The sequence below is a fragment of the Cervus canadensis genome, chromosome 4, assembly GCF_019320065.1.
Source record: "Cervus canadensis isolate Bull #8, Minnesota chromosome 4, ASM1932006v1, whole genome shotgun sequence".
Classification (NCBI taxonomy): Eukaryota; Metazoa; Chordata; class Mammalia; order Artiodactyla; family Cervidae; genus Cervus; species Cervus canadensis.
In genome coordinates, this window is record NC_057389.1 from 56,298,194 (window position 1) to 56,320,836 (window position 22,643).

A 22,643-nucleotide genomic window follows, 5' to 3' on the forward strand; every position below is an offset into this window, starting at 1 on the left:
AAAAAGTATTAAGTACTTACCTGTTTAAAAGTGTTCTTATCTGCTTCAACACTAGGAGTTAAAATGCTATCCAATAGCACTGAAGAGCTATCTTTGTTGAGAATGTCTTGTGTGGCAGGACAGTGTTCAACAGATGTGAGAAAATTAAGTTCTGGATTAGTTTGATTCCCAGGCACACATAAATTATAGGCATAGGGCAACGTTCCCTCACTGTAGTTATGAGGAATCTCAGGACCAGACTTAGAACAAAGAATAGACCCAAAGAAGCCCCTGGCGCTGGGGCTGGAAGAGCTTCGAAGGCGCACGGCGATGGCCAGAATCACTGCCAGGAGGAAGAGCACCGAGATCAAGGCCAAGGCCACCACCAGGTAAAACTGCAGCTCAGCCTGGGGGTCAGGGGGTGCCGGGCGGTCACTGAGGTCCGGCAGCGCCTCCTGCAGGCTGTCGGCGAAAACCAGGAGCAGCGTGGCGGTGGCCGAGAGGGGCGGCTGTCCCCCATCGCGCACAGCGACCAGCAGGCGCTGGCGGGCCGCGTCCCTGTCGCCCAAGGCCCGCGCCGTGCGCACCTCGCCCGTGCGCAGCCCCACGCTGAACAGTCCGGGCTCGCTGGCCTGCAGCACGTGGTAGGACAGCCAGGCGTTGTGTCCAGAGTCTGCGTCCACCGCCACCACCTTGGTGACCAGGTAGCCGGGCTGCGCGGCGCGGGGCACCGTGTCGAAGAGCGCCGAGCCGTCGGGCCCCAGCGCCGGGTACAGCACCCTGGGTGCGTTGTCGTTGCGGTCGCCCACCAGCACGCGCAGGCTCACGTTGGAGCTGAGCGCGGGCGAGCCGTGGTCGCGGGCCTGCAGCGTCAGCTGGAAGGCGCGCAGCTGCTCGTGGTCGAAGGCGCGCTGCGCGAACACCACGCCGCTCTGCGGGTTCACGGACACGTAGGACGACAGCGCGCGCGGCTCCAGGTCGCTGGCCACGATGGAGTATGAGACCTGGCCGTTGGGTCCCAGGTCTGGGTCGCGAGCGCTGACTTGGGTGATGGAAGCGCCGGGTGAGTTGTTCTCTGCCACGTGGACCACATAGGAGGCCTGGTGGAAAACCGGAGCGTTGTCGTTGACATCAGTGATGCGTAGGGTAATGGTAGTGCTGGAGGAGAGGGGTGGCTTGCCCCGGTCAATGGCTGTGATAGTGACGTTGTATTGCGGAGTCCGTTCTCTGTCCAGGGCCCCATCTGTTACTAACTTGTAGTAATTATTAGAAGAAGAATGAATTTTAAACGGAATGTCTCTACTTAAATTACACGTGACTTCTCCATTTTCCTTGTAATCCTGGTCCCGTGTTTTGAAGAGAGCCACAACCATTCCTGGCGGGGAATCCTCTAAAATCTGATCTGAAAGAGAAGTGATGATTATTTCTGGGCTGTTGTCATTTTCGTCCAAAACCTCTATAATTACTTTACACCGTGTAGAGAGGGATCCTCTGTCCTTTGCTTCCACAACCATGGCGTATCTTCCTACATTTTCATAATCCAAGGGTTGATGAGTTATGATGTTTCCTGTAGCAGAATCCAGAGAGAACACGTGCCGGACTGTATCAGCCACACCAAGAAATGAGTAGGTGATCTCTGCATTGACGCCTTCGTCTTGATCGGTAGCGCTCACCCTCAGCACGAAGGTGCCTGGGGGCACATCTTCCCGAAGGCTGGCCTTGTACACATCTTGGCTGAACACAGGGGGGTTATCGTTGGCATCCACCACCAGGACTTGGATCTGAGCTGTGCCGCTTTGCGGCGGATCCCCGCTGTCTAAGGCTGTCAGCACCAAATGGTGAACGCTCTGCGTTTCTCGGTCCAGGGCCTTCTTCAATACCAGTTCTGGATATCTGCCCCCGTCAGGATTGTCTTTCACCACTAAGGAGAAATACTCATTAGGACTTAGTTGGTATTTGCTCAGTGAATTCATACTAATATCGGGATCATTTGCAGGCTCAAGAATTGTTCCAGTCCCCGGGCTGACAGATTCACTAATTTCTAAGAATATTTCATCCTTATGGAATTGAGGAGCATGGTCATTAATATCTTCAACAACCACAATGATATGAAAAATATTTAAAGGATTTTCCACCACGGCTTCCAACTGCAATTCACATCTTCTCTCTTTGCATATCTGCTCACGGTCTATTCGGTCCTTTACAAGTAAGTCCCCGCTCTCCGCGTCTACGTTGAAGAGCAGCTTCTCCGCACTAACTCTCAGCTTTCGAGCCGACACATCCAGGACACTGAGCCCTAGATCCCTGGCGAGATTCCCTACCACGGAGCCTTTGGCCAGCTCCTCGGGAATCGAGTAGCGGATCTGCTCGCAGAGCGCGGGGTAGAACAAAGGCAGCAGGAAGAGAAACAGTACCTGCCTCCGGTCAGCCGGGCGTGTCTGCGTGCAGCTCCCTCCCATTGCGCGCTCTAGTTCTTGCTGGGTCCCAGTCTTTCTAGTTGGAGAAAGTGCACATGGCACACTGGTAAAGCATTTGGCCCAGGACAGGCGGAACCCCAGTCTAGGGGCTGGGAATCCTTGTGCGCTAGGGAGAATCTGCGCGGCCAGGAGCCCCAGTGTATAAGCGGGTTTCCTTCTCTCTGTGTTGGTGGCTGCGCAGGAAATCCCTGCCTAAAGGCTGAGGAATCCCGGGCTTCAGAGCTTGCCCTGCACTGGCCAACAGCGGCGCCCAGAGGCTTCGTGTGGAACCGCAGCTTACGTTTTCTGCTTTATTTCAGGAAGTCTTTCTTTAAAGACAAGATGACCGCAGCTAAAATATTTGAACCTTATTCCTCCGGTGATTCTGTTTTCTTCATGAAACTTTTTTTTTCACATGGTCAAAACTATTATATATTGTGTTGACCAAAAGTTTGTAACATCTTACGGAAAAACCCGAATGAACTTTTTGGCTAAACCAATATTTTATATGTTAAAATTTTACATAGATATTGAATAGGGTGAAACAGTTCTTAAAAAAAATATAAAAGGCACAGAAGAATGTCGAATGCAAAACAGATCTCCTATTCCATCGCCTACTGCTATCCAGTTCTATCAAGAGGCAATCACAGTAGATCCTTTAAAGAGTAAGTATCCACAAAGGAAAGTACTAAAGATGAGCATAAAAATTATTTTTGGTCTTAAATCTAGGCTTAATCCATCCCCCCATATTTAAGAACTAGAATACAACCACTTTAGTATTCATTACAGTCATCTAAGGTGTCCTATATTGCTTTAAAATAATTAGTATATTTCAACATATTTGCCAACAATAGCTACCATGCCAAAAGAGTAGCTTTTTTTAAACCTGTGTTTTTTCAAAATAATAGAATTATTTGAAATATATGCAGAATAATTTTGACTCTCATGGTCAGAAATGTAAAAGATTCAATTATTTGGAAGTTAAAAAATAAAAGTTATTGACTATAGCTCCAAAGATAGTAACTTTGCTCTTTTCCACAGACATATCCTTGAACAAAAGTTGAATGACATGGGAAAAAAAATCATGTCTCATAAACACTTTGAAACACATTAGGGCATGATTTGACTTTATACTACCATATTAGTTTAGAAGAACATTAATATAAATTAATAGAATAGTTAGAGATCAAACCAAATACATCACTATCATCACTTTAAATGGACTCATCAGTAGTTCCACTGACCATCTGTTTAGAATTCTGTGTACTTCTCTGCTTGATTCACCTATCATGCAGAAATGACTTTTTTTAACTTTAAGTTTATTTTGACTGTAAATTTCAGAGTTTTCAGTTTCGGGTGGATCTTCCATTCTGTCTATAGTCACTGAAATTACTTTGGCATGCATCTTTGCTCCTGTACTTGGGAACATGTACCAGTCTATCTCCCCAAATTTTATATATATATATATATATATTTATATATATATATATTTCAGCCTTAGAGATTGGAGAATTTAACAAAAAAGTGCAGAGAAAGCAGAACCTCAAGTCTGCTTAACATAATACCTTTTATCGGTTCTCTGGAGTCCCTATAGAACAAGGAAAGTAAAATTAAAATGGTATATCTTCCACATGACAGTATGAAATTAGAATCACAGGCAAAATGGATGCTGCAGTGTTACCAGGTATGATTATACTTCAAAAATTTAAGCACATATTGTTATGAATTGTTAATGGAATATTACTGAAAATGGGCAGGATTTCCAGTAAGGCTAATGCATTTGTTTCTGACATTTACCTATTCTTACCAGGCCTGACTTCATAACAAGAGGCAGGGTTGTCTAAGGATTTCAGCATGTAGCCACCAGGAGAGCACACAAATTGACAAGACACTTCTATATGAAAGTCTTCTCTTAGGAATTGCGAGTACTATATGCAACAAAATTATAAAACACAAGACTCTGTGAAGCTAATCATAACAACCTATGATAATAAGCCTTCACTAGGATTAAGTGAATATTTACCAGAAAGTAAAAACATATTAGCCTTAATTATCATCAAGTAATTAATGGTTATTCTTAATTCTTAATTAATCCTTAATTCTATTCCTCAATGTTTTAGACAGAAGCCAATGTCATTGAAATGGAGGGAAAAGTGAAAAAATTAGGATTAGGATCCCACCATCATGCTGCAAACCTAACAGTAAAACTAATCATAATTCTTAAAGGTGAGAAAAGGAGCAAAAACAGAACTCACTGGCACCAAAGGGGTATCTTCTACAGGAAACTTCGAATCATCTAACAAAGACAGAGGATCTTTTTTCTCACAGCTCTCCTGGCTGATAAGTGTGTCCGCGTAGTTGGGTTGCGGAAAGATCACATGACTCCTCCGCGAGTCCGCGGTGAGAGAGACCTCGTGGGAATAGGACTGCAGGAAAGTCCGTACCCCGTCCACGCCCACAAAGTGCGAGGCTGGTACGCCCAATCCGCCTCCGGAAGCCTGGAGCAGACGCGACGTGTGCCAGCCTCTCAGCTTGAGCGCCACCAGTACAATGACAAAGGCGAGGAAGACGCAGGAGACCGCGGCCACCGCCACCACCAGATACAGGGTGAGGTCTGAAGCATCAGAGGCCGGCGGGACCTCCAAGCTGCCCAGATCAGCAAGGACATCTGGGATGCTGTCGGCCACAGCCACCGTGAGCGTGACGGTAGCCGAGAGAGGGGGCTGCCCATGGTCCTGGACCACCACTACCAGGCTCTGCTTGAGCGCGTCTCTGTCCAGCAGGGCCCGCGCTGTGCGCACCTCGCCCGTGTGCAGCCCCACAGAGAAGAGTCCTGGCTCGCTGGCCTTGAGCAGGCGGTAGGACAGCCAGGCGTTCTGTCCCGAGTCTCTGTCCACTGCCACCACCTTGGTCACCAGGTATCCTGGCTCTGCAGAGCGGGGTGCCAGTTCCACGCCTGTGGAGCCATCGGTAGGGAGGGCAGGATACAGGATATCTGGCGCATTGTCATTCTGGTCCAGCACGAATATGCTCAGTGACACGTTGCTGCTGAGTGGTGGGTCCCCACTGTCAGTGGCTGTCACTTGCATCTGCAGATTACGGAACTGCTCATAGTCGAAGGATCGCAGTGCATATAGGACTCCTGTGTCAGAATTGATGGAGATATAGGACGATAGTGGTGCCCCCTGGATAGTGTCTTCAGCCAGGGAGTAAATAACCTGGGCATTTTCTTTGCTGTCTGGATCCAGTGCAGTCACCGAGAAGATGGAGGCACCTCTGGGGTTGTTCTCTGGGATATAGGTAAAGTAGGAGATGTGAGAGAACGTAGGTGGGTTGTCGTTGATATCTGCCACTTGCAGGGTGAAGTGAGTTTCTGTTGATAGGGGTGGAATTCCTCCATCTGTGGCTCTTAATGTGATATTGTAAGAGGATACCTGTTCCCTGTCAAGAACTGTGTGTGTCACCAATCTATAATAACTATCAATCGATTTTTCTAACTTAAATGGCAGATTCCCCAGTATGGAACAGATGACCTGTCCATTCTGTCCAGAGTCCAGATCATGCACATTTAAAAGAGCTACAACAGTCCCTAGAGGTGAATCTTCCATCAGGGGACTAAACAGAGATGTGATGGTTACCTCTGGACTGTTGTCATTTACATCTTCTATTGTAATCAATACTTTAGCAGTTGCAAGATATGCCCCTCCATCTTCAGCTTGTATTTCTATTTCATAGAAACCTGTCTCTTCGTAATCTAGATTTTCTGATAGCTTTATTTCCCCAGTATTTTTGTTTAGTTGGAATTTCAACAATTGTGTGTCAGGTAATTTTCGGAATGAATATGTCACTTCTCCGTTGGCACCTTCATCCCTGTCGGTGGCGGTGACTGTCAATAACCGTGAGCCCACAGGCAAGTTCTCCGGAACACTCACTCGGTATTCAGGCAAACTGAAGACTGGTGCATTGTCATTTGCATCGAAAACAGTTACACTGATGAGGACAGTGCCAGATCGGAGAGGGTCTCCCCCGTCGACGGCAGTGAGAACCAGACGGTGCATTGCCTCTTCCTCGCGATCCAGGGCGTGCTCCAGCACCAGCTCCGGGGACTTAACGCCATTGACACGGCTTTGAACTGCTAGAGAGAAGTGCTTATTGGAGCTGAGCTGGTAGCTCTGTAGGGAGTTCACGCCCACATCTGGATCAACAGCTTCCGGGAGAGGAAAACGCATTCCTGGAGCGACGTTTTCATTAATTTTTACATCTAGATTTTCTGCTTGAAATTTCGGTGCATTATCATTGATATCAGTTACTTCTATTTCTACTCCGAAAAGTTTCACCCTATCTTCCACAAGAATGTTAAAACTCACCAGACACCAAGCGCTCTGAGCGCAGAGCTCCTCCCGGTCTATCCTGCCCGCGGTGACCAAGCTGCCGCTTCGCGGGTTCAGAGCAAAGAGCTGCGTCCTACCTCTGGAGACGATTCGGACTCCTCGCTCCGCTAGCTCCCGGGGCTCCAGTCCCAAGTCTTTGGAGATGTTGCCCACAAAAGAACCTCTCTCTAACTCCTCGGGAACCGAGTAGCGGATCTGCCGAGCTTCGGTCTCCCACGACATACAGAGGAGAAGGCAGAGCTGGACCAGCGCGATGAGGTAGGAGCGATTCCTTTGAGCGGCCATTGTTGTCTGGTGACGGGATTTTTGCTATGTCCTCACTGGGCACGCTGTGTTTTGGTTGATTCCTTTTTCATACTCGGGCTGCAGAAGTCTCTGCGGCCTGCGCACCTTCAATTCTGAAGTGAGTTTCGCTGCAGCCCTGGAGCTGGTTTGCAGTAACCGTGGAGCTTTGTGTAGCTGGAGCCCTGACAATCCGGATTGAGCGCTGGCTTCGGTTCTCTCCTAGTAGGTGAACAGCGGCGCTCAGAGTCCTCAGAAGTTACTGCACCCACTTATGTATGCAATAGAAAACAAAGGGGACTCTATTTTTTGTTGCATATTTTATTTTACATTTCTTCTTTAGTTTCTCAACTGATATCTGTAGTTTTCTTGTTGTTGTTTAGTCCCTAAGTCGTGTCCGACTCTTTTGCGACCCCATGGGCTGTACCCCGCCAGGTTCCTCTGTCCATGGGATTTCCCAGGCAAGAATACTGGAGGTGGATTGCCATTACTGGGTGGAATAAAGTGGAATGAAAGTACTACAGAGTATTAAATAATGGTCAATTAAATTTATATTTGCAACACTCATTTTCCCAATAGAAATATATCCACTTTCAAAGGGAAGTAATGCTTGTTTTCTTTCCTATGAGCTTCTAGCTATATTCAGAAAAGCCTTACAATTTTATTTGAAATTCTGATTTAAATGGTCCAACAGTGTTTAGTAGACATTCATATAGAGATTATTATGAGATAATCCCTTTTAATTCACTTAAAATTTTTAAATTTTAGATTGGTTAACTAATTATATTTAGCATTTAACTATTTTAGCTATAACTAACTAGCATTTAACTAACATTTAACTATATTAGCATTTAGCATTTAACTATTATGTTTAGCATTAAGATTCTGTAAAAGGCTTTCAAATTTTTCTAAAATAGTTTTATTGTGGCTCAATGAATTTTTTTGAAAAAATGTATTTTTATTATAGGTTATGAAGTTGAACCAAATGAGTTGAGCTGGTAATCACAAACTAAAAGGAACACGTCTCTATTGCAATGGGAAGAGAATACATACAAGTGCTATAAAACAATTTTTAAAAACAGAGTTAGAAATAGTGATGTGGGTTTTTAAAGAAATAAGCATATCAAATGACCTGTTTTCCTCAGGGTGTTGATGGCAATATAAATAATCTCTTTGCTCCCCCCCCCATTTAACTCTTTAAAGATTTTATCTTTTGTCTTCAAAGATAATCAAGAGTCAGATATTGAGCACAGAGCACAATGACATTTCATTTGCTTTCTGAGAAATTCCTTATCTTCAATGTAGAGGAAAAAAGATTTGGAAAGAGTATAATTTGAGTACCAAGAAAAGTATATATAAAAGAAAAACCAGAAGGACCAAAAGTTGAAGAGAGAAATTCCTCTAGGGTAGTTAGTATTAAGGTTTGGGGCCCACAGCAACACTTGGCAGTAGAATGAAAGTTTTGACTCCTCTGCCAGGAAAACTGCATACATCTGTAACTTTGCATGCAATTTCAGGGATTCATGGATCTGCTCATTATGTCCCCTCAAATGCTTACAGTTTAATTTATATTTTTTCATAATCTAATTTTATTTTATTTTTGGCTGCACCATGTGGGATCTTAGTTCCCTGACCAAGGGTCGAAATCCCACTTCCTGTATTGGAAGCACAGAGTCTTAACCACTGGACTGCCAGGGAAGTCCCAACAGTTTTAAAAAATGTTAAAATAAATGAAGATACCAGAATACACATACAGGATTATCTGCAACACATGTTTCTTTGATATGAGCATCTGCTTTGATATTTAAGGAGTACCTGAATGTTATTAAACTTCAAACTATTTATTTGTTAAGAAGCCAAGACCACAGCCTGTTTGGCTAACTTAAGCTTGAAAAGATATCTCCAATTTAGTGACATCCTTTCTGAATTACAGGGCAACTTATGAACGAAATGAGTCTTGAAAATGCAGTCAGTAAAAACTGATAAGACAAGACAGTGATTAGTTATGGATTTTCTAAATATGATTCTAGAGGTAAAAGTGAAATAGTATGCCCAAAATATGAAAAAAAAATAGAATATTACAGAAGACAAAAAAAAAAAAAAGAAAGAAACTTACCGGTGTTAGGGTCTCAGGATGTGTAGCCAAGTCATTCCCACTATGAAGTGGAATTAGGGCCCCAGGAGAATCACCACACACTATGTCTTGAGTGGGATGCAAAGGCTCACTACATCTTAGAAAATTGAACTCTGTCTTTCCAGTATGGGCAACGCACAGATTGTACGAATAAGGTAAAGTTCCTTCACTGTAGTTGGGAGGAACCACGGGTCCAGACTTGACACAGAGACCAGGCTTAAAGCAGCCCCAAGCAGCAGGGCTGGAGGAGCGTCGCAGGTGCAGGGCGACCGCCAGAATCACTGCCAGGAGGAAGAGCACCGAGATCAAGGCCAAGGCCACCACCAGGTAAAACTGCAGCTCAGCCTGGGGGTCAGAGGGCGCAGGCCGGTCACTGAGGTCCGGCAGCGCCTCCTGCAGGCTGTCGGCGAAAACCAGGAGCAGCGTGGCGGTGGCCGAGAGGGGCGGCTGTCCCCCATCGCGCACAGCGACCAGCAGGCGCTGGCGGGCCGCGTCCCTGTCGCCCAAGGCCCGCGCCGTGCGCACCTCGCCCGTGCGCAGCCCCACGCTGAACAGTCCGGGCTCGCTGGCCTGCAGCACGTGGTAGGACAGCCAGGCGTTGTGTCCAGAGTCTGCGTCCACCGCCACCACCTTGGTGACCAGGTAGCCGGGCTGCGCGGCGCGGGGCACCGTGTCGAAGAGCGCCGAGCCGTCGGGTCCCAGCGCCGGGTACAGCACCCTGGGTGCGTTGTCGTTGCGGTCGCCCACCAGCACGCGCAGGCTCACGTTGGAGCTGAGCGCGGGCGAGCCGTGGTCGCGGGCCTGCAGCGTCAGCTGGAAGGCGCGCAGCTGCTCGTGGTCGAAGGCGCGCTGCGCGAACACCACGCCGCTCTGCGGGTTCACGGACACGTAGGACGACAGCGCGCGCGGCTCCAGGTCGCTGGCCACGATGGAGTAGGAGACGTGGCCATTGGGCCCTAGGTCAGGGTCGCAGGCGCTGACTTGCGCGATGGAAGCTCCAGGAGGGTTATTTTCTCCCACGTGGACGACGTAGGAGGCCTGGTGGAAAAGCGGAGCGTTGTCGTTGACATCAGTGATGCGTAGGGTAATGGTAGTGCTGGAGGAGAGAGGAGGCTTGCCCCGGTCAGTAGCTGTGATGGTGACGTTGTATTCCACAGTCTGCTCTCGGTCTAGATCCCCATCTGTCACCAGCTTGTAGTAATTATTAGAAGAAGAATAAATCTTGAAAGGAACATCTCTTCCTACGTGACAGGTGACTTCTCCATTTTCTCCGGAATCCTGGTCCCGTGTTTTGAAAAGAGCAACAACCATTCCTGGTAGAGAACCCTCCAAAATCTGATCAGAGAGAGAAGTAATGATTATTTCCGGGATGTTGTCGTTTTCATCGAGGATATCTATGATTACTTTACATTGGGAAGAGAGACCACCTCCATCCTTTGCTTCCACTTCCATGGTGTATCTTTCTATATCCTCAAAATCCAAAGACTGGTTATTCTTAATCATGCCTGTTTTCTCATCCAATGAGAACTTGTGTCTTGTACTCTGAGCAGTGCTCCTGAAGTAGTAGTTTATTTCAGCATTGGCCCCCTCATCCTGGTCAGTGGCTGTCACCAGCAACACGGAGGACCCAGGGGGTAGATTTTCACTAACGCTAAGTCTATATTCTTCTTGGCTGAACACCGGGGGGTTATCATTGGTGTCCTTGACAGAGATTTCTATTTGAGCGGTGGCACTTCGTGGAGGGTCCCCTCCATCCAAGGCAGTCAATATCAAGCTATGGGATCCCTGCTCTTCTCGGTCGAGGGGTTTCTCCAAGGATAATTCTGGGTATCTGCCACCGTCAGAATTAACTCTAACCATTAATGAGAAATAAGGGTTAGGATTTATCTGATAATCTTTAACTGAGTTCATGTTTATATCGGGGTCAGTGGCAGGGTCCAGGGATATTCGTGCACCTACGGATACAGATTCAAAAATATCTAAATGTATTTCCTTTTTATCGAATTGAGGAGCATGGTCATTAATATCTTCAACAACCACAATGATATGAAAAATATTTAAAGGATTTTCCACCACGGCTTCCAACTGCAATTCACATCTTCTTCTCTCTTTGCATATCTGCTCACGGTCTATTCGGTCCTTTACAAGTAAGTCCCCGCTCTCCGCGTCTACGTTGAAGAGCAGCCTCTCCGCACTAACTCTCAGCTTTCGAGCCGACACATCCAGGACACTGAGCCCTAGATCCCTGGCGAGATTCCCTACCACGGAGCCTTTGGCCAGCTCCTCGGGAATCGAGTAGCGGATCTGCTCGCAGAGCGCGGGGTAGAACAAAGGCAGCAGGAAGAGAAACAGTACCTGCCTCCGGTCAGCCGGGCGTGTCTGCGTGCAGCTCCCTCCCATTGCGCGCTTTAGTTCTCGCTGGGTCCCAATCTTTCTGAAAAGCCAAAGAAACTGCAGTTCACGGCATCACGAGAAGAACTTTCGGCCCAGGACAGGCGGAGCTGGGAATCCGTTTGTGCTGGGCACACAGTGCCCAGCCAGGAGCCTGGGTGTGTGAGCGGGTTTCCTTCTCTCTATCTGTAGCTGCTCTGGAAATCCCAGCCTGGAGGTTGAAGAATCTCGGGTGTCAGCGCTAGCCCTGCACTGGCCGACAGCGGCGCCCAGAGGCTTCGTGTGGGATCGCAGTCTCATATTTTAGTCTTGAGACAATTTCTCTCCAGAATGTGTTGTTTTTCAGACGGTAGGTTGTGTACAACTCTTTGCGACCCCATGGACTGTAGCCCGCCAAGATCTTCTATCCATGGTTTTTTTCCCAAGCAAGAATACTGGAGTAGGTTGCCATTTCCTTCTCCGGGGAATCTTCCTGGACCAGGGATCGAATTGTTGTCTCCTGCATTGGCAGGAGGATTCTTTACTACTGAGCCACCAAGGAAGCCCAAAATATATATCTATCTATAGATTATATAGTTATGTAATTGCCCAAGTTTTAGTTTTAGTAAAGTATATGGGCAGTGTTTTTATACTTAGTTTTTCAAGAAGTTTATTGTGGAAATTTTCCAACTTACAAAAGAAGTTAGGGAGCATTATTATTGAATCTTCATTTACCCCTGACCCAACTGCAAAGATGATCAACACAAGGTATTCTTTACTACATATTTCATTACCTCATTGTTTTGAAGATATCCAAGATATTTTAATTAACTCTTCTTTAGAGACAAGACATTAAGATGGGGAAGAATTTTATCCTTAAGCCTATTATATATATAAACTGTTACCAATGCAAAAGTCCTGCCTGATTCAAGAAAACAAGAATTCAGCATTTTCCACAGTCTGCCCAATCATCCATCCAAAGAGCCTTATGGGCTGTTTTAAAAGACAAGTCACCTTTTATGGCACAGAATAGTAGTCACCTACCATGATATACAGTCTTCATAAATATTTCTGGTATTACTTTTTCCACATTAACACATATTTTAGTATTTATGTATACTAAGTACTAAAGGTTACTCCCCAAGACAGAAACTTTAAATGATAGTTTTCCTATTGCATGGTTAAAAATATGACCCTGAGCAATGCATTGTCTTTCCTACTTGCTTATGAATAAAGAGCATTTGAAATAATTAAAACATCTGTATGATGGACAGACATGTTTAGCCCTTATATTCAGCATGTTTAAAATAGAATTTTGAGTCAATTTCAAATATTATTTTCAAAGTCTCCTACAATGTCATTTATTACTTGAAATAACATTGTGTTAAAAATCACATTACATAATAATAATTATTCTCTTTATATCTAAAAGCCAGTGAATATTCTTAGATCCTTCCTAGTAGTTCCTGAGAATATTTTTCTAAAACATCTCCCATATCCAAATTTATTTCTAGCCTAAAAAGTTGGAGTCATAAATAACAGTTGAAGAATAATTTTAATTTCCCATGTTTTGTCTTCTCATAGGGTCCAGTCCAAGAAAATGCTCTTCAGCAAATATAAAGTATAGGAGAATTTCAAACTATTAACAATTATAGTATTAAGAGGATGAGAACCAATGGTGTTAAAATTTTTCACAGAAATTAAATGTCTATTGCTTATAAACAGCAATTTTTTCACCATTAAAAGAATAAAACATGCTGTATGAGGATATGGAAATAATAACTGAAGCTTGAATCATCCTCAGAAATGATCTCTAAATGCAAACAACTTCTACAAACATGTGACCTGAAACACATCACCTCTCAGAGGTGTTGTCTGGTCATAGAAACAGAAGAGAAGCACTGAATTTGAGCTTTCACCTAGTTCTCCAAATAGAATGCATTTCTTATTAATTTACCCTTACAAAAATAGCATCAGCTGTAGACATGTTTTCAGAGTAAGAATTTCACAATGCAGCCATTGCAGACAACAAAAATAATAAATTTCAGGAATAGAAACCTGTCCTAAGAATTAGCAGTGAACTGTGGTCACCACTCAAGCAACCTTATCCAATGATAAGAGCCATGCCCAGTGCCTGATGATGAGGGCTGTCCCAAGAGGGTTTCCACTGACCCTAGGTTAATTATTATGAAAAAGCAAAGATTGTTTCAACGATGTAACCAATAAATGCCTCCTATATTGTTGTTCAGTCGCTAAGTCGTGTCCGACTCTTATAGGTGTTAGAGCAAAAAATTAGGCTTAGTGAAGATTTAAATGTATGGTGAGAAATATGTTAATATCAACTTACCTTAAATGAAAGCACTTAAAGAGAAAATCAGTTTTTTTTAAAGTAAAGAAAAAGACGAACTCACTGGAACGAAAGGGGTGTCTTCTATAGGAAACCTGGAATCATCTGAAACGCACAATGGCTCGCTTTTTTCACAGCTCTCCTGGCTGATGAGCGTGTCCGCATAGTTCGGCTGCGGGAAGATCACGTGACTCCTCCGCGAGTCCGCGGTGAGCGAGACCTCGTGCGAATAGGTCTGCAGGAAAGCCCGCACCCCGTCCACGCCCACAAACTGAGACGCCGGCATTCCAGTTAACCCGCTGCCTGAAGCCTGGAGCAGACGCGACATGTGCCAGTGCCTCAGCCTAAGCGCCAGTAGCACGATGACAAAGGCGAGGAAGACGCAGGAGACCGCGGCCACCGCCACCACCAGGTAGAGTGTGAGGCCAGAGTCCTCGGGGTTGGCAGGAGAGTCAAGGTTGCCTAGATCAGCCAGGACGTCGGGGATGCTGTCAGCCACAGCCACCGTGAACGTGACGGTGGCTGAGAGAGGGGGCTGGCCGTGGTCCTGGACCGCCACCACCAAGCTCTGCTTGATCGCATCTCTGTCCAGCAGGGCGCGCGCTGTGCGCACCTCACCCGTGTGCAGCCCCACCGAGAAGAGCCCTGGCTCGCTGGCCTTGAGCAGGCGGTAGGACAGCCAGGCATTCTGACCTGAGTCTCTGTCCACTGCCACCACCTTGGTCACCAGGTATCCTGGCTCTGCAGAGCGAGGTGCCAGTTCCACGCCCGTGGAGCCATCAGTGGGGAGGGCAGGATACAGGATTTCTGGCACGTTGTCATTCTGGTCCAGCACGAATATGCTCAGTGACACGTTGCTGCTGAGTGGTGGGTCCCCACTGTCGCTTGCCTTCACCTGCATTTGAAGATCTCGAAACTGCTCATAGTCGAAGGAGCGCAGTGCGAATAGCACACCAGTGTCCGAGTTGATAGAGACATAGGAGGAGAGAGGCGCCCCTTGGATGGTGTCTTCCTCTAGGGAGTAAATAATTCGAGCATTCTCATTGCTGTCTGGGTCATGGGCTGTCACAGAGAAGATGGAAGTGCCTCTAAGATTGTTCTCTGGGAGGTAGACAGAGTAGGAGGTTTGAGAGAAGGAGGGTGGATTGTCGTTGACGTCAACCACGTGCAGGGTTATGTGAATTTCCGTGGACTGAGGCGGTGTTCCTCTATCGGTTGCAGTCACTGTGATGTTATATTCAGAGGTTTTTTCTCGGTCAAGATTTTGGACTGTCAGCAATCTATAATAATCTTCTACTGACTTTTCTAACTGAAAAGGTAGAATCTCCTCGATGGAACAAACAACTTGGCCATTCTTACCAGAGTCTCGGTCATGAGCATTGAAAAGAACGATTATTGTTCCTTGAGGAGCATCTTCCCTCACTGGACTAAATAACGATGTAATGGTCACTTCAGGTCTATTATCATTGACATCTTCTACTGAAATGAGTACTTTGGTCCGATCCTTCAGTGCCCCACCATCTTCTGCCTGTATTTCCATGTCATAAAACGCACATTCTTCATAATCTAAACTCTTCGCTGTTGATATTTCGCCAGTATTTTCATTCAGCTGGAATAACGGAGATTGTTTTTCACTAATTTTCCAGAATTTGTAAGCCACTTCCCCGTTGGTTCCTTCATCTGGGTCGCTAGCGCTTACGGTAAGCAGCCGAGTCCCCGGGGGCACATTCTCTGGGACTTTCACTCGGTAAATCGGTTGAGCAAAAACAGGGGCATTGTCGTTTGTATCCAACACTGTCACTCGGATGTGCACTGTGCTGGAACGACGCGGTTCGCCTCCGTCCGTGGCGATGAGGACCAGGTAGTGAGCAGCCTCCTCCTCGCGGTCCAGGGCGCGCTCCAGCACCAGCTCTGGGCTTAGAGCTCCGTCGTCGTCTCCAGTTCGCACGTCCAGGGAGAAGTGGTTATTGGGGCTGAGCTGGTAGCTCTGCAGGGAATTCAAGCCCACATCCGGGTCCACAGCCTCTGGCAGTGGATAACGTGTTCCGGGCAGAGCGATTTCGTTAATTTTTACTTCCAGATTTTCGACCTGAAATTTTGGGTTATTATCATTGATATCAGTGACTTCTATTTCTAGTCCGTGAAGTTGCACCCTGTCTTCAACCAGGACTTTAAAGTTCACCAGACACCGCGCGCTTTGAGCGCAGAGCTCCTCCCGGTCTATCCTGCCCGCAGTGACCAAGCTGCCGCTTCGTGGATTTAGAGCAAAGAGCTGCGTCCTACCTCTGGAGATGATGCGGACTCCCCGCTCTGCCAGCTCGCGGAGCTCCAGCCCCAGGTCCTTGGAGATATTCCCCACGATGTAGCCTTTTTCTGTCTCTTCAGGTACCGAGTAGCGGATCTGGCTCGCCCCTGTCTCCCACAGCCTCCCTAGGAAAAGGCACAACAGGAACAGTCTTCTGCGGTGCAGGCTATTCCTTGGAGCGGCCATTGTTGCTTCACTCAAGGTTTTTTTCCCTCAAAATACTTCCTGTGAACGCTGATTCCTTAGCTTCTGCTTTCCTCCTGCAAATTATGGCGATATTTTTTCTCAGGAGAAACCCGTAGTGCCCCAAGTTCAGAGGCTGAGTTACTCTGCAGCCCCGGAGTCTGTCTGTGGGATCCGAGCGGCTTTGTGGAGTTGCAGACCCTAACAACGGGACCGAAAGCTGACTGAGCTTTTCTTAGAGTTGGTGAACAGCGGCGCTCAGAGTCCTTAGCCGTTACTACACCCACTGAGATGCGAAATACTTTTGCTATAGATGACTGACAAAACACTACTCTCTTACCGTTGTGATTTTAGATTTTTCTGTGTCGTGCATTTATATTTCAAAAGCAATGACCACTTGTGGGTATTTTAGTTGGAAATAAGGTGACATGAAACTTCTATTAAATGTCATTAATATCACACAACCTTACTCTCATTTTTGATAGCATTTTGCTCTTTCTAGATATGTAAATTATTCAAATTTCATTTTTTATAATGTTGCAACTGTTTTTTATAGGTCGTTATTTTCTGAAGTAATTAAAATGTGCAATCCTCTTTGGAAATATATCCATATTTTTCTTATTTTATATATACATCTGTATTTACATAATTATATTGAATGAATATATAGATTACTCAATTTGAAGCTGTTTTATAAGACATTTACTTTCATGGTGAGATTCTTGGAGTAAAGTTTCCTTAAGATTTTGTTTACAAAATTTAATTACATAATGGTACTAGATTTTCTCATCTGATATTGCTAAATTTAAGTAGCTTGGGATTTTAAAAATTTACATAGTTATGGTTGCTAAACTTTTAGCCTATTTCAATTTTTAAAATATTTAGTTTTCTATGTGAATTCATAGTGCATGCACAGCCTACAGCATTTGGAAGATTCAAATAACATACCCTGTAAAGTAAGTTTCCATTTCAGTTTTTTCATCAAGAAATTAGCAATATATTATATTATATACTATACTATATTATATAGTATTAAACTTCCTATTATAAGGGTCATCTAAACTTATGTAATAATTTGAGGAAAAAAATATAAGATGTAGAACAAATTAAACACCACAGTAAGAAATTTCTTTCAGCAATTTGTAAAGAAATTATTTACTGAAGCAGTTCCTAATAGAAAACAAGCAAAAGACAGATGCTTATGTAATGGCATCTTTGTATGTGCTTGAAATTAGTAGATTTTGCCTTAAAAATAATTCAGAATTCTCCTTCCCTCCTACAGATAGGAAGATGAGATAACCTCTAGTCACTAATGTTTAGGGCTCCAAGTAATAAGACAAATACAGTGACTTTCCCCTCTTTCCGCTTCAAAAAAATAGGTCAGGTATGAGAGCAAGTGATAGAGGGAGCAGCATTTTCTTTTCTCTTATCAAGTATCTCCTGTTAACTATAAAGAAGACGATTTTGCATTCAAGGAAATTTGAAGGGACTTAGATAATGACTTGGATTTTCTGATGAGTTCACTGAGTCCCTCTCACACAATATATCACACAATATTTTTTCTTTAAATTTTAAGGACTTCAAAGACTCACATATAGGTAGATTTAAGGAACTAGACATGAGGAATAAATATAAGAAATAGATGTAAACTGTACCAGTGAAATCAGTGAAGGAAGACACCTAGTAGTGGCTTTTTTGCTTTAAAAAATCAATTAAGTGACTACCTACTTAATTTGTTTCCTACTTTAATGTGTACTTATATATATATCAAACATCTAAATATGTTAAATGAAGAATAAAAAAGTAATGGGTAAATTTCATTAGATTAGAAAAGATATAAGAAATTGGCAAAAAGACTTTTGTTGTGAAGCATAGAGCATACTCTCAACTTGGTAAATCTTTTTTTTTTTTTTTTCCAACTTGGTAAATCTTAACTAGGCAAGGTATTATGTCACATACCTATTCTCAATTCACCGTTCCCCTTGAAGGCTGGATATACAGCTTTCGGATGAGCTCTAATTATTCCAAAGCAATTCATTAGACTTTAAAATGCAATATATTTTCATATGAATAAAAAAATTGCAAAGATGATGAAAAGGAGTAGATACTTAAATGGAACTCACCGCCATTAGAGTTTCGGGATGGGAAGTCGACTCATTGGAATTACAGAGTGGAAATAAGGCCCCAGACGAATCACCACAAAGTATATCTTGTCCTGAACTCAGCTGCTCACTACATTTTAGAAAATTAAACTCTGTCTTTCCAGTATGGGCAACACACAGATTGTATGAATAAGGTAAAGTTCCTTCACTGTAGTTGGGAGGAACCACGGGTCCAGACTTGACACAGAGACCAGGCTTAAAGCAGCCCCAAGCAGCAGGGCTGGAGGAGCGTCGCAGGTGCAGGGCGACCGCCAGAATCACTGCCAGGAGGAAGAGCACCGAGATCAAGGCCAAGGCCACCACCAGGTAAAACTGCAGCTCAGCCTGGGGGTCAGAGGGCGCGGGCCGGTCACTGAGGTCCGGCAGCGCCTCCTGCAGGCTGTCGGCGAAAACCAGGAGCAGCGTGGCGGTGGCCGAGAGGGGCGGCTGTCCCCCATCGCGCACAGCGACCAGCAGGCGCTGGCGGGCCGCGTCCCTGTCGCCCAAGGCCCGCGCCGTGCGCACCTCGCCCGTGCGCAGCCCCACGCTGAACAGTCCGGGCTCGCTGGCCTGCAGCACGTGGTAGGACAGCCAGGCGTTGTGTCCAGAGTCTGCGTCCACCGCCACCACCTTGGTGACCAGGTAGCCGGGCTGCGCGGCGCGCGGCACCGTGTCGAAGAGCGCCGAGCCGTCGGGTCCCAGCGCCGGGTACAGCACCCTGGGTGCGTTGTCGTTGCGGTCGCCCACCAGCACGCGCAGGCTCACGTTGGAGCTGAGCGCGGGCGAGCCGTGGTCGCGGGCCTGCAGCGTCAGCTGGAAGGCGCGCAGCTGCTCGTGGTCGAAGGCGCGCTGCGCGAACACCACGCCGCTCTGCGGGTTCACGGACACGTAGGACGACAGCGCGCGCGGCTCCAGGTCGCTGGCCACGATGGAGTAGGAGACCTGGCCATTGGGCCCGAGGTCAGGGTCAGAGGCCCTGACTTGCTCGATGGAAGCTCCAGGCGGGTTGTTTTCTGCCACGTGGACGACGTAGGAGGTCTGGTGGAAAACCGGAGCATTGTCGTTGACATCAGTAATATGCAAGGTAACACTTGTATGGGTGCAGAGAGGCGGCTTGCCCTTGTCAGTGGCTATGATGGTGACATTGTACTCCGGGGTCTGCTCTCGGTCCAGGGTCCCGTCTGTTACCAATTTGTATGAATTTTTGGAGGAAGAGATTATCTGAAAAGGTACTTCACCCTCTAATCGACAATTAACCTCCCCATTCTCCCCGGAATCTCTGTCATATATTTTGATCAAAGCAATCAGAGTTCCTGGCACTGCGTTTTCCAGAATCATTTCGACTAGAGAATGGAATGTAATATCTGGTCTGTTGTCATTTTCATCTTGAATGCTAATTTCAACTGTACACTGTGCAACCAGTCCCCCGCCATCCCTCCCTTCCACCACGATGGAATATTCTTTGATTTCTTCGAAATCCAGTGTTTTTAGTGTTGTAATTTCCCCACTCTTTGAATTCAGACCAAAGACTTGCCCGGTCCTGTAGAAGGAATAAGCAATTTCTGAGTTGACGCCCTCGTCCTGATCGGTGGCTGACACCTGCAACACAGTGGTGCCTGGGGGTACGTTTTCTCCAAGGTTGACTCGGTATACGTCCTGGCTAAATACCGGGGGGTTATCATTGGCATCAGTGACCTGGATCTGGAGCTCAGTAGTCCCACTTAGGGGTGGATCTCCACCGTCTGAGGCAGTCAGGACTAAACGATGGTAACTCTGTTGTTCCCGGTCTAAGGGTTTCTCCAATACCAGTTCCGGGAATTTACTACCATCTTGTTTTTCCTTATTTATCAACGAGAAACTAGGGCTAAGAGAAAGTTTATAAGTCTGCAGAGAGTTTAAGCCAATGTCTGCATCTTCCGCGACTTCTAATATAAATCGCGTGCCTGGCGGCGTAGACTCACTTATTTGCAGCTCAAAGGAATTTTGCGAGAATTCTGGCGTGTGGTCATTGACATCCTCGATCTCTACATTCACGTGATAAAAGTTCAATGGATTTTCAGCAACAACCTCAAATTCCAGAGCACAAGCTGACTTCTTCCCGCATATCTGCTCCCGGTCTAGCCTGCTGCTCACAAGTAACTCCCCGCTCTCCGCGCTCACAGTGAAGTAAGGCTTCTCCGAACTGACGCGCAGTTTTCGAGTCGGTAACTCGTGGACACTGAGTCTCAGGTCCTTGGCGAGATTCCCCACCACCGAGCCCTCGGGCATCTCCTCGGGAATCCTGTAGTGGATCTGCTCAGAGAGCGCCAGGCAGAACAAAGACAGCAGGAATGGACAGAGCACTGGCCGCCTCTCAGCCCAGCCGCTCTTCCCAGCGCCGCGCCCCATCCCTCTTGCTCCCCCCCTTAGTTTGCTCACCGGCTTGGAGACGCCGGACTACAAATAATATCTTTGTTGCAGTCGTCCGGAGCTCCCAACAGCTTTATGAGGGTCAGGGAGGGTTTCTTCTCTAGAGAAGGAAACGTTGGAAAGGCTTACGCTAGCGAGTCTGAGACAGGGAACGTGAGCTGCGGCTGCGCGAGGAAGTCTCCGGTACCAAGTTCTCCACTTTGGCCAACAGCGGCGCCCAGAGTCCACACTGGGAAACTGCAGCCCCTGCAGCTTCAGTTTAACCAGCTCTCATAATTATAAACTTGTGGGCCTAACTTAACAAGCCATATTTTTATGTTAATATATTTAATATTTTAAATCATCAAGACTTATTTAAAGTCTTGTTTCTAAATTGTTAGAAATACCACGTTAGGTTTGTTTACAAAGTTAATATATATTGGTCCATTTATTTCACCATTCTGCAAACATACACTGAACTTTTGCTTTGTGCTAAGCACCGTCCTTGTCAGTGGCAATATAACAATGAATAAGACACAGGTCTTGCCCTCAGAGAGTTTGTTGTCTACCAATTCCATGAATCATTTCTGTTTATTAGCTATGATATATTAAAAATTTTAAAGCTTCTTTCATTGAGTCCTATGTTTACCCCATATGTCTACATAATCAGTGCTACTTATGTCACATATATTAGACAACATCAATACTGTTGAAAATTATTTTGTTGTGTAATTTTGTACCAATCCTCAAACATCTCCTCTTATATATCAACACTCTGTTTACAAACAATTTCTTTTTACTCTTCTAACTCAAGAAGTAGTCATTCAAAAAAACTGTCCCTGTGATGTAGCCAGAGATTATTTGGTGTACCTCCTACTTCATTTCTCAGAATTAACTGGCTTATGTCATACCCAACATCTTATATAAATTCACTCTTAAAATGTATTGAAATACTTGTCTGTCCTTCAATACAAAGTCACAAAGGGATATTCTAGTAGAATGCATTACTTCCTTATCTATGTATACATGTTATACTGAAGTAATGACTTCAGAATTGGAGGAAATGAGTTCATGGTAAATTTATATACATAAATTCACTGAGTATAGTGGCATTTGTTCTAATTATTTTACTCTTGGTTATTTACTATTGGTTATTATTATTATTATTTGCAATTAGTGAATGCTTTCAGCAAGAGTACTGGGGCAACTTTCCATTCACTTTTTAAATTTGCAAAGTGTCAACAAAATAGTTAGTGACTGTACACCTAAACACTACAGAACATAAAGCTAATTCCTACCATTATCTATGGATTGGAGGAAACACAGCACAATCCCTCAGAAATGTCTTTTTAGTTGATAGCAAATAATTCATTGTACTATCCACTCTCATCTGATGACAAATCAACCGTTAGTTTTATCTATATGCTATAACAAGGGATGCAGAAGTCCAAATGGAATCATTTTTAATTGAACCGGTTGGCTTGTTTAAAATTTGTGTACAGGTAACTTCTTTTCTTAAAAGTAACACTCAAACTCTAACCATGAGAACACAGCACATTTCACATGACTGCAGGCAAAACAGCTCATTGGAATTCTAACGAAATGTGTTCATCTGCATTTTACAGAGGTCAGTTTCAACAATTTCAAGATTACATTTTATTTCAAAT

The 22,643-nt window shown here is 45.3% G+C and overlaps 1 protein-coding gene across 24 annotated transcripts in view; it reads right to left on the reverse strand.

The window, feature by feature from the left end:
- Window positions 1-22,643, reverse strand: part of LOC122439783 (protocadherin gamma-C4) — a 180,136-nt gene that overhangs the window by 96,413 nt on the left and 61,080 nt on the right. The window contains exons 1-2 of one of the 24 annotated variants that reach the window (XM_043465209.1): window positions 11,636-13,941; window positions 21-2,431 (exon numbers count right to left, since the gene is read on the reverse strand). The exons of 17 other annotated variants lie outside the window; for them this stretch is intronic. In XM_043465209.1, coding sequence (XP_043321144.1) covers window positions 21-2,431; window positions 11,636-11,642 — 2,418 coding nt within the window. In that variant the 5' untranslated portion in view covers window positions 11,643-13,941. Of the gene's footprint in view, window positions 1-20; window positions 2,942-4,690; window positions 7,768-9,224; window positions 13,942-14,023; window positions 15,500-18,570; window positions 21,251-22,643 lie in introns of those variants that run through there. 6 more of the 24 variants (XM_043465195.1, XM_043465213.1, XM_043465206.1 and 3 more) reach the window with 6 other exon arrangements.